This window comes from Fistularia commersonii, chromosome 29 (assembly GCF_037954325.1).
Source record: "Fistularia commersonii isolate RoL2024-O1a breed Wild chromosome 29, RoL_Fcom_v1.0, whole genome shotgun sequence".
In the NCBI taxonomy this organism is placed as follows: Eukaryota; Metazoa; Chordata; class Actinopteri; order Syngnathiformes; family Fistulariidae; genus Fistularia; species Fistularia commersonii.
The window spans coordinates 2,756,219-2,771,585 of record NC_141312.1 but is presented as its reverse complement, the minus strand read 5'-3'; the positions used below and the strand labels follow the sequence as shown (position 1 = coordinate 2,771,585).

At 44.8% G+C, this 15,367-nt stretch overlaps 1 protein-coding gene across 7 annotated transcripts in view; it reads right to left on the bottom strand.

The window, feature by feature from the left end:
- The window catches only part of LOC147216637 (neurexin-2-like), a 174,582-nt gene that overhangs the window by 86,543 nt on the left and 72,672 nt on the right, over nt 1–15,367 (bottom strand). For 6 of the 7 annotated variants that reach the window (XM_086177451.1, XM_086177458.1, XM_086177456.1 and 3 more), the window contains 5 exons: nt 10,798–10,824; nt 6,656–6,775; nt 6,191–6,572; nt 2,500–2,690; nt 1,768–1,941 (listed from right to left, as the gene is read on the bottom strand). In XM_086177451.1, the coding sequence (XP_086033577.1) occupies nt 1,768–1,941; nt 2,500–2,690; nt 6,191–6,572; nt 6,656–6,775; nt 10,798–10,824 (894 nt within the window). The remainder of the gene's footprint in view (nt 1–1,767; nt 1,942–2,499; nt 2,691–6,190; nt 6,573–6,655; nt 6,776–10,797; nt 10,825–15,367) is intronic. The other variant, XM_086177455.1, reaches the window with a different exon arrangement.

The window sequence follows — 15,367 nt, the reverse complement described above, 5'->3', positions numbered from 1 at the left end:
TATATACTGCTCAGAAAAAGTAAAGGGAACACTTAAACGACAACGAGTAACTCCGAGTCACGCGAGTGTGAAATCAAACTGTCCACTTAGGAAGCAACTCTGATTAAATTTGACATCAAATCAGGATCAGCCTCAAGTGTGTTTTTCTGCTTTCATTTTGAGTGTGACTCCAAATCCAGACCTCCATGGGTTCATACATTTCATTTTTGTGTGATTTTGTTGTCAGCGCATTTAACTATGTAAAGAATTTAATAAGAATGAGGTCACTCCGCACTTAACTCAGAGTTACGATGGGCGTTACGGCTTTGACCGATATCCATTTAACGAAAATGTCTCGAAGTTGCGACGTCAGTGTGCAGGACTAGTCTCAGAAAATTAGAATATTGTGATAAAGTTCTTTATCTTCTGTAATGCAATTAAAAAAACAAAAATGACTTTTTCATGATATTCTAATATTATGAGATAGGATTTTTGAGTTTTCTTAAGATGTAAGCCATAATCAGCGATATTAAAATAATAAAAGGCTTGCAATATTTCAGTTGATTTGTAATGAATCCAGAATGTGTGACATTTTTGTTTTTTTAATTGCATTACAGAAGATAAAGAACTTTATCACAATATTCTAATTATCATAGACAGTCCAGGCATATATGCGGAGTACAGTGGCAGCCCAGTCAAGAGTGGAAGTATGTAAAATTTCTATTTCTTTTTTTTGTACCTAATTTTACAAATTTCATAAATTTCTAAATTGTTTTCCTTTACTTATTTTTTTTTTCATTGCAAGAATTTCCTATGTCAAATAAGTTGCGTTTCCTTTACTGAAGCCTATCTTTCTTTTTGTATATGTACAAGAGAATATAAGATAACATGAACATTTTTAAAAAAGTTACAAATGCAAGAGAAAATAAAAGGATAAACTGAATTGTAACTTTTCACCAACAGTAGGTTAACATTTACGCTATATGCTAGGCTAGCCTATGCATATAGCGCATATACGTTTAGCGCATATGCGTTTAGGCTATACGCTATACGCTACATTTTGGCTATATGCATAGCTCGCCGAGCCTAGCGTATAGCCTAAATGTATTGCTAGGCTAGCTTAGCATGTAGCCTAAATGACAATTTTAGTTGAGATTGAGGGAATCCTTCACTCAAATTTCCCTCATGACTCAAAGCAGTGTATATGAGGCTATAATCGCCGCTCATGGGCTCGGCTCTAACGTTAGCCGGATGGCCAAATTAGCTCAAATAAATTAAAAAGTGCAATATAGGTTGCCATGGTTACAAAGGAAGTAATGCCCGCTTACATGGTCCCCCAGTCCCCCATTTCAATTTTTGCTATTTTCGCTTTTCCCATCGAGGTATTTGTGATTTGCTGATTTCGACGACTTTCACTCTAGGAAAAACACCTGGTAGTTAAAGACGTGGAGAGTTTCCACGACAAAGGAAGGAAACGTGAGATTCCTAAAAATTTGGCAGGACGATCGAGAACCTGCTCTTGAGGGACGGCGGCTCCTGTTTGATCCAAACTCAAGGAAAGCAGCTGGGCTCATGGACGGAGGCGTGATATTGTTAGCGTTTATAATCAGGAGTAATAAAACCCCTGAGTGTGAACGCTGGCTTATTAGAACATGCTTTTCACAAAGCTGTTTAATACCACAACAAATGTAATTTGATTGGTTTTCAGCCAATCTAGAAATGTGTTGGAATCGACTCTGCCGGCGTCCGTAACGGGGACGACGAACGGGCGATTCGTTCCCGCCTCACCTCCGCAGCCGCGGTTCACCTCTCCCACTTTCTGGAGGGCATCGGCCAGCAGGTCGGGGAGTCGTCCGTTCAGGTCTACGGACGCCAGGCACCCCTTGTATCCTTCCTTGGACGCTATCAATCGAGGCAAGCTGCCGTACATGCTCTTCCCGACGCCACCGATGTACAGCTCCCCTGTGCGAAGAAGGAAACACTTTAAATTTCCCTGGACGTACATATTGTACACTAAAGTACAATACCGCAACTATGTCTCGTCATAGGGACATGCTGGTTGGGAAGCATACAACTTTCGCCCTCTCAACCTTACATCAGGGTGATTAAGGGTCACTGCTCCAGTGGACTCCAGTGGGGTCAATACTGACATCGCTCTTTCATTCGTTCTTTCTGTCTAAAGCTACTACTGGGGTCAAGGTCGTGGGGGCGGAGCCTATCCTGGCGAAAAGTGATATTCAACCTGGACCGGTTGCGAGTCCATCACAAGGACACATGTAGAAGCATACAACTCTCGCCCTCTCAACCTTACATCAGGGTGATTAAGGGTCTCTCCTTTGCAGGTTTTGGGACTGCGGGGGGAAACCGGAGAACCCGAAGGAGGGGAAGCCACGGAAAGGCCTCCGGCAAGAACCCAACCGGAGGGACCCTCGTCCCCGGCGTTGATATTTCCGTTGAAATAATCCCCTCCCCTCAGCGCATGAAAGCGAAACCTTTCGGTCGGAGATCGCGATGCATCACCTTTCAAATCCAGGTTGCGTGCTCCGTTGGCGTGCTGGGTGACGGTGCGGGAGTCAATCTTTAGGATGTGCACGTTGTTGATGTCGCGGGAGATCACCACGTTGTGCCACTGGTTGTCGTTGAGCGGCTTGTCGGAGTTCCCCTTCATCAGCGACGGGCCGTTCCCCAAGTCAAATACATAATGAATGTACCTACAGAACAACACAAAGGCTGGTTGTCATTCATTGCTATTTCTCCAGATACTATAAGACATAAACAAACTAGCGGTCCGTGTGATCGTTCAAAACCAGCCCTTAGATAACAGCGTCCGTCTCCGTTGTCACCCGGAGTGTGTTCTTGTGACGCATTTATTTCAACGCTGAAATGGTTCAAACTCCGAAACGCTTTGATTTGTTTGCTGTCATTCAAAGAAGTCAAAGGAAGTCCATGTGTTCTCCGTCGCGAGTCGTCATGTTTGTATTGATACTGATCAGAAGAGAAACAGACAGAGGACTTCTTTGAATTCATGTAAAAATAAATAAATTTCCAGCTCGGGAAGCGCGATAGAGTTTTGAAAAAGCAGTGTCTTAGTGCACTCTACGTCTCAAGCTCCGGATCCAAACAAGGCTTCCAGCTGCTAATTGCTTTCTGGGAGAAAGTCTGCAGAAGATTTGGCGGAGGGAAACTTCAATTGTTGCTTTGCCTTCCCAGTCACGACAGCCTTTGTCTGCTATTCTATCCGTATCGAAATTATTTACGATGAACACTTTTGGAGCGCGCTTGTGACGGAGTCAAGCGTCTGAACGCGGCGGCGACGGGCTGAATATCAGAATAACCCGTCTGCTGCTGCTGCTGCTGCTGCTGCTTCTGCTGTAATGGCGGGGTTGTTTTTGCTTTCCCTCTCAGCGACTCCCCCTTCAACAAAATAATTCATGATGAATAAATGATCTCAAAGCTACTTTCTGTCTCCGGGCTGATGTAAGCATGAGGTAAGTTTCCAATCGTAAGCCTTTAGGTTTCACGACCCAAAACTTTACGATGTATTCCGACGGTGTATGGACTGACGTGCCGTCCAGCTGCTGATTGGTCAAAAACAAATTTGCCATGTTGTATTTGTACAACAGCATCTGATACGGGTGAACCGGTACGCCTGGGAAGGCCACATTTTTTTCTCCCTTTTCTTTTTTCTGTTCGGGCGGCAGAAGGTTCGCCCTCTGGTACGAGACGCGTCATTGATTGTTCCCGTCGTCCAGAACATCTCAGGTTCGATTCCCGGCTCCTCCTCGTGAGTCCAAGTGTTGTTGAACAAGACACCGAACACCAAACTGCGCCGCTAGATGGCTGCCAACTGCTCGTGGTTCATCCGTGATGGGTTAAATGCAGAGAAGAATTTCACGCAAGGGTCTTCGTCTTCTGCGAATCAACCTTCTCCATCTAACCTTATTCTCTGTATCATCCTCTCTCACTACGTCCATAAATTTTCTCTTTGGTCTTTCTCAAGACCTCATGCCTTGCAGCTCCAATTCCAGCATCCGTCTACCAATATATTCACTATCCCGCCTCTGTACATGACCCAACCTTCTCAGTCTGGCTTCTCTGACCTTCTCTCCAAAACATCTACCATGTGCCGTCCCTCTGATGGACTCATTCCTGATCCTCTCCATCCTGGTCACTCCCAAAGAGAACCTCAACATCTTCATCTCTGCGACCTCTAGTTCTGCCTCCTGTTTTTTGGTCAATGTAACAGTTTCTAGTCCATCCAGCTGGTCTCACCACTGTCTTGTCCACCTTTCCTTTTATTCTGGCTGATAGTCTTCTATCTCTTGGTACCCCTGACACTTTTCTCCACCCATTCCGACCTGCTTGAACCCTTCACCTCTTCTCCACACTCTCCGCTGCTCTGAACCGTCGACCTCCAGGTACCTGAAATCCTCCAACTTCTTGTCCTCCACTCTCTGTAGCCTCACCGTTCCACCCGAGTTCCTCTCATTCACACACATACATTCTGTCTTTCATTCCTCCCCTTTCCAGCGCATACCTCCACCTCTCTAGATTTTCCCCAACTAAGTACTCTTTAACAAAATTAAAAAAAAATAAGAATCCCAACTCCTCAAGGGTTTTTCTTGACGTCAACAATCCACGTCCATGTCGGATGTGACATCGGCGAAAAGCATCTACTGAAGTGAAGAGGTTCGTGTTATTTATTTATCTATTTTTTTATAAAAAGAAACACAAAGCGATTTTTTTTTTTTTTTTTTCTGTCACCAAAAGGCGCTTTGACACCTCACTAGCTTTCCATTATGGCAAACGTACGCCGTATCCAACCGCCTCCCTTACAATTCTCCTGACAATTCTCAGCTTGACAAGCTGCATATATTTCCTACCGGTTGGGCAGATTCCCCGGAGAGACTCTAGGTACCCCATTTCTATACACTCAGCATAAAATGGATTGCCTCGCAGGTACAAATCAACAACACGGCTTCGGACACCCGGTGTTGTTTCAGACCGCGGGAAGCAAATTGGGTCGTGCTGATTTGTCAAAAGCTTCGATTTGCACCATTTTAGCCCAAACGACTCGACCGAGGCGTTTCGTTTTTTTTTTAAAAACACTCGTTTATTTGACGTGTCTGAGCGCGACCTGGGTTTCGGTATGTCAGTATTTTAGCTGTCGATGTAATCTCGTTGGTTTGAGTTGAGTTGTTGTGTCATTTCCAGATTATAAGCCGCTATTTTTTTTTCCCCGGACGCTTTGAACACCGCAGCTAAACAATTATGCGGCTAATTTATGGATTTTTTTTCGGGGGACTTCAACCGGCACTCAAGTGACCCTGAAAGCATCATTTCAGGATACTAATGCTCCTCCTATTACTACTGCTACTATTAATACCACTACTACCGCCACAACTGCTAATACTACTACTACTATCACCGCCACTTCTACCAGTACTACAACCAATACTTATATTAAAATCTCTAATACCACTAGTACTCCTTCAACCACCCTTATAACCACAACTACCCTCATTTCTGGACTATTGAGCGCATCTGAAGATAGCCGCAACGCCTAAAAATAACAAAATAAATAAATGTGTACATACATAGGCTGCACTTGCTTATAAGCTGCGGGTGTTCACATTGTGACGTGAAATAGTTACACAAAAATATGTTTTTTAAGCTTTCAATTAAATAAACTGCTCCAAAAAATATAGGGAACACGTAAATAACATAATGTAACTCCACATCTTGTGTGAAATCAAACTGTCCACAGCAACACTCATTCATTTGGATTTAAGGACATTTCCACTTTAATTGTGAGTGCGACTCCAAATCCAGACCTCCACGGGTTCATACTTTTGATTTCCATTGAGAATTTTGGCGTGATTTTGTCGTCAACACGTGCAACGATGGAAAGAACAAAGCATCAAATAAGAATATTTCATTCATTCACAACTAGGATGTGTTATTTTAGCGTTCCCTTTGTTTTTTTGAGCAATGTACAGCCGCGACAACAATGCGGCTTCTTCATGGATTTTTTCGGCGCTGACGGGTTTCGTTTAGCCTCGTCGCATCGGGCCCGTAAAACGGCCGTGAAATTCTGACACCGAAGAAAACGATGACTCAATGCGCAGGAGGAAGACGAAAACGGTGATAGAAAAAGGACGGGTGGACTTTTCCTTGCGTTCTCGTGATTCCGTCCAGCGAGTCCACTTACCCTTTCACCAATTCCACCACGATGAAGTCACTGCCATCGCCGGAGTTGTACAGGATGAGGCCGTCCGGACTGGTGGTCTTGAACTGGAAGAAAAGGTGCATGGAGGCGTACGCCTGTAGGGTGGAGAAAGCCAAGTAGCTGGCTTGGCTTAGAAAAGTTACAGGATTGGCCACGATGTGCCTCATGCCGAATCGCGCGTTCAGCTCGCAGTAGGAGATGTCACCGTTCTTGCACTGGTCGAGATAAAGCATCCCGTTAAAGGAGAGCGCTTGCAGATGGCCGATAAAGTTGGAGGGCATCACGGAAATGAAACGTCGCTCGGTCATGATCCCCGTCTCGATGTTGTTGAACTCCAGCCGGGTGTGAGCGCCGGTCATGAGGCCTGGAAGGACAAAGAAAATACGACGCGGGGTTTTTTGCGAACACGTTCACGTACGACTTTGCGCTTCGGTTTGGAGGCCGTACCTTCCACGGTGGCGTTGTCCACGGAGAGCTGCAAATTCTTCCCACGCCGCACCACTTTCACCGCGTGCCACTCATTGTCATTCAGTTTCTCCCCTAGCAGGAGTGTCTCCGGTCCCTTGCCTGAGAGGCAGAGAGCGTCAAGTGACAATCGAAGCACATCAGCTCGGTATGCTCTTCTCCCGACGAAGCTCTCGACACGAGAAGCGCCGCCCGCTCGTTCGCCGGCGCGTTCGTTCAGATATCACTCACGCACCTGCGACCGATAGCGCCCGCTCGCTCCGTTCGCGCTTGAAGGTCAAAGACGTGACGGGCGCCGGCGCGTTTCGGGCGTTACCGAAGGGGCTCGTCCGTCGCGTACGGCTTCGGGTTTCGCAAATTCTGCATTATCCGCCGGTTTCGAAATAGGTCACAACGCGGAAGCTTGCCACTGCAGCGCCGTCATACCGAATCAGTGGCTGCGCAACAGGCCGACACGCCGGTTCAAAGGAGTTCTGACATCGCTTGGGAAACTAATTGGCCATGCCTAAGCTGACTGCGCCTTTAGGGGTTTGTCTGTCTAATTGAGCTCAGGGCGCAGGAGACTTACAGGGGACGCGCAGAGGACAATAAATGGAAAACATCAACTGGTTTCCTAACACTTTGCCGTTTCATCCTCGGGGAAATAAAGCCGCGACTCGAGACTTTGGCCGCGTCGCCGGGATTCCTGCGGCAACGCTCCCGCCGTACCGCCGTCCACCTGCCGGATATCGACCGCTGCGCGGCGGACGGATCAATCGCGTCGGAACCCGGTCCTTCTCTATTTGACGGATTTACTCAGATAATGAAAAACAAACACAAACACTAAAATGTTTACTTTGTAAATCTCCGTCATGAAAACAGAGGCGGTAACGAGAGAAAGGATACCGGAGTGCTGGATCGCGGTGACTATTTATCTTATCTGCGCCTCACAGGGTGGGGGTTGGGCTCCCCGCTATCTTCTACCAGCCCGCGGGTCTCAACAAACAAACCGCAGAAAAAGAACCGGTGCTTTTTCTTGATTTATTTTGAACGCGTTGCAATTACCGCTCGTATTTACTGCGACGATACGCTTACGTTATTAATACTGACGCCGCAAACCGGACCGTGAGATTTCGCGCGGTAATGAAAAAAAAAAAAAAGGCAAAGCCGTGACGCACGTCGGGGTGGAAACACACCGGCGGGAATTAAGATATACAAGGAAACACCACAATATAAACTATGGGCTCCTTTCAAAGTCAGCACATTTTGACCTCTGGCGAGAACAAGAGCCGCCGGACACGTGACAAACTCTGTTTCCATCAGAGATTCGGACGAAATGGGGATTTTCTCCGGACAATCGGGCGTTTGCCTTAGGGAGTAAATCAAGAGCGTTGCGGCAACATTTGTTCTCGCAAAAACAACTACTCCTGCAGCTGCTGCGGCGCCACCGTCTCCAACCGACCGAAATCTACCAGACTTATCAAATGATAATTCGCCTGAGATGTGTGAGTTATTGCCTCTTCACTCCGGTCGCGCGCTAATCCTTTAAATACGCGAAACATTTAAATTCACGGCGAGCCCGCCGAGCTGCGATGCTCCCCGACATCTTAAAGTTGGATAAATAATTTAAGCAGCCAAATATGCTTTCATTAATCGACAAATCTGCGGCGCTAATATGCTGTTTGAGATAACTGTTTTAGCACACATACAAATAATTGATCACGGGAGCGCACGTCTCGTGCCTCCCCGTGCACGTTGGTAGGGTGCCATCTGCTGGAAAGAAGGGCGATTGGTCGGTCAGATATCAGAGGTGATAAAAGGACGGCCCAGACTTCTTCTAATAAATGGCACTTTTCTACATAAAATGTGCTTTTAGATGTGACAAACAGCTCTAGGACCCGTGTGTGTGTTCATTGGTTTACAGGCTGCACACACACACACACACACACACACACACATACACATGCATACATACACCATTACTCACCTTGTTATGAGAAAAACAATGAAATCCATATAAACCCATGTGTTTGCGTCCTAAATCACATGTAACAATTATACTTTTTAAACTTTTTTTTTTAGTAGAAATGCTATTGATTATGGAAGAAATCAATAATCTTATCAAAATATGCAGGTTTAACGTTAAACCTGCTGGGCTGTCAGGGCTGATCAATGAAAAAAAATGATCGATTCAGTTACAAGCTCTCTTTGTGGATATTGACATTCATCTTTACATTTGCGGAAGTATTGACAAACATATTATGGATAAGTGTGTGTGTGTGTGTGTGTGTGTGTGTGAGATCGCACACACCGTATCCATGTCCAACTTTAAATCTAAATATTCTAGGATACCGTTGACAAGCTCTTTCGGTTCTCCAGCTGCCCGAGTCGATTCCCAATCCCTATTTTTTCACCGATTGTTTCTTTTGCAAATAATCTGACTTGTTTTTGGACGATTTTCTGTTTATTTCTGAGAAATAATTCACGATATTTGATCGATGCTTTGCGGATGTCGTTTCCAGGTTAATAAAGGTGAATAAAAGCGCCAATGACGCAACCGTGCACGCATTCCAAGCATGTAGCTCTTTCAAATTTGAAAAACAATGCCAGATATTACAGTTTTGTGGAATTATTCTCACACGAGGAGCGGGAACAAGCTTTCTCCCGGCGCTCGATGGCCGAGATAAAGTTTATAAGCATCGGTGATGCTCGTCTGTATTGGATGATCTATATCAGACAACGGTTCACGTCCCCTCTGCCGGCGAGAGCCTTTATCTGTTTCTCAGCCTGCAGTCGTCGGCGCCAAAACTTAAATTGCCTGTCTCTCACTATCGGCCCAGAGCCTCCGATCTGAATCATAAATTCCAACATCAGCGCGCCGATATAACCGACAATACCGGAAAAGCCGTCGTTTCCATATAAATCTGTCTTTCGGTGAACGCCGCGGCGATTTAATCGAATGCACTCATTGTGTTTGTTCGGCGTTTTTTTTTTTTTTTTTTTCCACTCGTTCACATAAAAATTCGACTTGAAGTTTCACCCGGTTTTCTTGATCCGAAAACATCTATTTCAGATTAAAATTCCGCCGGAATATTTCCCGGCGACGAGCGACGCTCCCGTCTCATGTCGCCCGTTGGTCGGTTATCACAGTGTTTCCCAAAGTGTGCCGTGAGAGATCATCAGGTGTGCCGTGGAAAAAAACCCACTTTTACCTGATTGGTCCAGAAAATTATTTATCCAACGCAAATAATGCGTCTTCCTATGTCTTTGTGGGCAGCGTGACCGTTCCATGGCAACGGGTACTGAATGAACCTGTGCATCTGTGTATCAGAGTGATTAGTGACGCTTTGCGGGATACATTTTTAAAATAAAAACAAACAGGCAGCGTTGTTGAAAACTACCAAGACGAGTGAAAAGCGGTGAAAGCTGCTATAAAGTTGCTGAACTCGTCTCTAAATCCTACCACATCGTAGCAAAACATTAATACTACCTGCCGGCAAAATCATTGTCGAGGAAAAGCTCGGCTCTGGTGTTGATAAAGAAATAGACAGTTTTGTCAAATAATTCAATTTCCAAACATATTGATGACATGTCTTCAGATATTGAAATAAGTGTTCTGGAAAAGTTGCACATCAATGGGAAATTTGCATTGCAACTTGACAAATCTACAGATATTAGATATATTAGATTTCACACAAAGTAAATCGAGACTACGGTTTCATTCTAATTCATTAAAAAATGTTTTTGACATATTTATTCGGTGGTGTGCGCAGTGATTTTTTTCTAATGTAAAATATGTGCCGTGGCTCAAAAAAGGTTGGGAAACACTGGGTTATCAGACCGACATGCAAATTAACGAACTTCAGCTACAACCTAAATAATCAGCATTGAGGAATAATTAGACGCAAAAACGTCGGATTAACAAACGAGCGGCTAAAATGCGGAAAAATAAGCCGTTTTCTGGTTCTTATCTCTGTTTTGATGCTTGTGAGCGGAACAACAACGGCAGCGGACCAAAAGAAATAAAACTAAATGAATAACGTCGGTCTTACGAGGGAGTGGAGGAGGAGGAGGAGGCGGACGATAATATCACAGTGCATGTTTTCCATATCATCATACAGTGAGTAATCTTAGGAGACACTTACTGAGATTACAGTCTATCCTGATACAATCTGGTGAGAGAGAGAGTGAGATGGTGAGATTAAAAGAAAGAAAAAAAAAAAGAACAGCACAAAAGAGGAGAATATTTCACATCCTTCAAGGTACATTCTGCAGACAGTTCAGTGCTTGTCAGAGCCCACCATCCGGGGACAGCCTGAAGAGTCTAAACCGCCACTTTCCTCCCCTCCTGCACGTAGAATTCCAGAGCGAACGGCGAGTGAAAGGAAAAAGAAAGAAATCGATGACTTTTTTTTTTTTTTTTTTTTTCCTTCTCGCCACTGAAGTAGAGGTGCAACGGTTTTTTTTTTACATTCTGATCGGACCGCTCGCGTTCAGCATCGGGACATTGGTTTGGATGTTTTTAGCGGGCGTGGTCCTGCTTTTAGGGCTTTTTTTTTTTTTTTTTGCGAGCATGCGTGAAGTGAGAGAAATGCAGCAGGAAGCAGAAAAGCTCCAAAATCTGTTTGTGGATGAAAAATGAAAAAAAAAAAAAAAAAAAAAAAAAATCACAACGTCAATACACAGGAAAAAAAAAAAAAAGGAGGTTAGCAGAGAGTTTGTAGCGAGTCACGAATGTTGGGATTTATGTTGATGCTTGTTTTCTGAATTCTGGATTGTTTTTTTTTTTTTTTTACCTGTAATTGCAGAAACAGAGGTATTGCAGGCTTGTGTGGCCAACAACAGCTAGTGCTTATTAAACGGACGTTTTACCGTTAACCAGGTGTTTTTTTTCCTGACTAAAACGCTACAGTACGATGGTGGATTTAAACTAAACAAAGCAGCTGGTTTAGGCGAAACGTTCGTTGACAGACCACAAGTTCGATTATCCGTATCGGACAAAGAAAGAATGAAAAGAAAAGGCGATGGAGACGAATTGATTAAAAGTTCTCATTTCTTCAGGCAGACATTACCGTATTTTTCGCGCTATAAGGCGTGCTTAAAATCCTTACATTTCGGTTCATGTATGAATTCTTGAAATCCAATTTTAAGTCAGAAAACGGTATATAGTATGTTTACTACGCCACTTTTTGTAATAGCGGTACGTACCGTGCTTCAATATAATATTACTGTATATTTTTGTAATTATATACTTCTTTTGGGCAACTTCTTCCGCAATTTAAGCTCATTCATATTCATATCACCTTTTATAGCATCTGCATCATGTCTAGAACTACACGTTTGTTTATATTTTCATAAAAACCTGTACATCCCCCGAGCCAGGAGCTCTCATTGCAAAATTTCACCGCACAATAACAATTATAAATCTTGTTTTTGATTCAGTGAATGTTTTACGGCCCGACAACCCCTACTTATACACAAATTACTACATGTAATTATATACATGTATTTGTTAATACACGCTGCTCAAAAAAATTAAGCAAACACTAAAATGACACATCCTAGATCTGCTGGCATCGAATATTCTTGAATTAAATGAAATGAATTAAATATAAGTCTTCCCTTTATTTTTTTGAGCAGTATATATTTCACATATATTTTAAATATTTTTACATAACTTTATTCTTATTTTTATTTATTTAGTTTGATATTTGTGTTCTTTTTTTATTTTATTTTTATTTTGCGCTGTTTTATTCTTTCTTTTTATATCTTATGAGTTCTAGGAGCGTCTTTCAACGAAAAGCAATCCCCCCCCCGGGGTAATCAATAATCTGATTCTGATTCTGATTGTGTTTACGAAGACACACCAAAAATGGCACCTGTTAAGAGGCATGCTTACGAAGCGGAATTCGTACTCGAGGATATCAGTCACGCAGCAGACGACGGGAAAAGAGCAGCTGCCAAAGAATTCAACGTTAACGGGTCGATGGTACGGAAGTGAAGGAAGCAAGCAAGGGAACAAAGCTGGATGGATAAAGTTTGAATAAACAGTTTTTTAGGCTTTATATACCTTATGTTGTATCATCATACTTCCCAGTTCCAGAAGCTGACGCCTTCCTTTGCCTCTTCCCAGTTCTTGAGGCTCGCCACCTTCCATCGTCACTTCCTTGTTCCTGAGGGCCGACCTCTCTCCTTGCCACTCCCTTGTTCCTGAGGGTCATTGCCTTTCCTTGCCACTTCCTAGGTCTTGAGAGTCAATTCCTTTCCTTACCATTTCCTCGGTCTTGAGGGTCGACCTCTCTCCAAGCCACTTCCTAGTTCCGGAGAGTCGATGCCTTCCCTCGCCACTTCCGAGTTCTTGAGTGTCGGCCTCTCTCCTTGCCACTTCCTTGTTCCTGAGGGTGCACAACATCCCTCCCTCTACACTTCCGAGATCTTGAGGGTCATTGCCTTTCCTTGCCACTTCCTAGTTCTTGAGGGTCGACGCCTCTCCTTGCCACTTCCTAGTTCCTTAGGGGTGACAACATCCCTCGACACTTCCTAGATCTTGAGGGTCACTGCCTTCCCTTGCCTCTTCCTAGTTCTTGAGGGTTGACGCCTCTCCTCGCCACTTCCTACTTCCAGAGAGTCGATCCCTTCCCTCGCCACTTCCGAGTTCTTGAGTGTCGGCCTCTCTCCTTGCCACTTCCTTGTTCCTGAGGGTGCGCAACATCCCTCCCTCTACACTTCCGAGATCTTGAGGGTCATTGCCTTTCCTTGCCACTTCCTAGTTCTTGAGGGTCGACGCCTCTCCTTGCCTCTTCCTAGTTCTTGAGGGTCGACGCCTCTCCTTGCCACTTCCTACCTCCAGAGAGTCGATGCCTTCCCTCGCCACTTCCGAGTTCTTGAGTGTCGACCTCTCCTTGCCACTTCCTTGTTCCTGAGGGTCATTGCCGCCCCTTGCCACTTCCTAGTTCTTCCTAGTTCCTAGGTCGACGCCTCTCCTTGCCCCTTCCTAGTTCCAAACAGTCAATGCCTTTCCTTGCCATTTCCGAGTTCTTGAGAGTCGACATCTTTTCTTACCACTTCCTTGGTCTTGAGGGTAACTACCTTCCCTCGCCCCTTCCTTGTTCCTGATACTCCGATGAGACGACCCCACAAACAACCTCGAATAAGAACCTTTAAAAAGGCCCATGCGTTTGGGTCAGGAACACCCTCCCGAAATCATCACACCATAGTGGAAACTGTGTGTTTTGTTATTGTTTTTTTTAAACTCAGATGTGAGAAAAAAAAAGCACTGGGTAAACATGAATCTCAAAATCAATTATTGAAAGAAAAAGTGGCCCGACGAAAACACCGCCCGTTGCATGGGAGTCACAGCAGTCCGGTCTTCAAACCATCTCTGCAAGGACTTTTACTTTCGCGGCGGATCAACGCGTATCAAGATTTGATTTCTAAAAAGGTAACCCTGAGATTTCCGGGCGTACATTAGCCGGCAGGGGGCCGGTAGTTCTTAGGTGAGCCCCGTCCACATGCGGCAACCTCGCGAGATCGGATTATTGGAAAACCGCGGCGGTCCCGAGCTCGAGCCATGATGGACACCACAACAAACGAGTTTACCCACCGGTCCGCCTCATCGACGGTGTTACCTCGGCTCGGCTTCCTCTCTGCGAGTGCGTGGAGGCACGAGATGCGTTTTCACTTGATGGACGCGGCCCCTCACCGGGCTCGGATGGCAGGAGCGTTAGATTGAGGGCGAGTGTTGTGTTTACACGTGTTTTTAATCTAAGTTATAGATGTGAGACGGAGAGCTCGTACGTCTCCATGTGGCAGCCCAGGGATGGACTAATGACCTGTCTGCTATGTACTCTAGCAAGGATAAACACCGCCGCTAGTGGGTGGAAATCCATCAAGTGCATAGAGTCGCGGTGAGAAATCCTTCGTCCCCGAGACGTTTTTGGAGGCCTCGCCGGTTTTAATCTTTTTTTTTTTTTTTTTTTCGGACACCACAAACGGTTGTTTGAAACAGTTGCGAGACTGTTTCCAGTTCGTGAGATAAATGCGGCGCCTAATTGGCCCGTTTAGGTTCGGGACGCTCGAGACATAGAGGTATGAGGGAAATTAAAAAGAGGAAACCCGCTGGAAATTTACAAATTAAAAAAAATAGAGTGTGATATTTGTAACAGGATGGCGATGAGCGCGGAACCAATGTCCTGGATGCGGCGGTGAATTAAAAAAAAAAAACGATTAAAATATTCAGCGATGCAGTTTGACATCGTTTGTCTTTACAGAGCGGCCGTGAAACTTTGATTTATTTACAAATTGATGCACCTCTACTCAAAGACCGACCCCCGAAAGCGACCTTCGGCTTTGGTCGTGGCGTCTTTTTGCAAGTCGAACCCGGAGGAAAGGGGCGATTTGCAGCACCTGCAGCCGCAGTGAACCTCACACCAAAAACATACCTCATCCACCCAGGTGCTTCTTTTTTTTTTTTTTTTTTTTTTTTTTTTTAAATCGCAAATTATCTACATTTGCATTTTTTTTTTTGTGATAAAACCAATCTATCCAAGGGCGTGTGAGAATATTGGTGTGAGCTGTGCAGCTGAGGAGTGCTCCCAAGCTGTCAACCATCACAGAGCAGTGGATGCAGGCAGCCAGAGACCAGATTGACTTTGTGCTGTAGGTACCTGTGTGTGTGTGTGTGTGTGTGTGTGTGTGTGTGTGTGGGCTCATTCC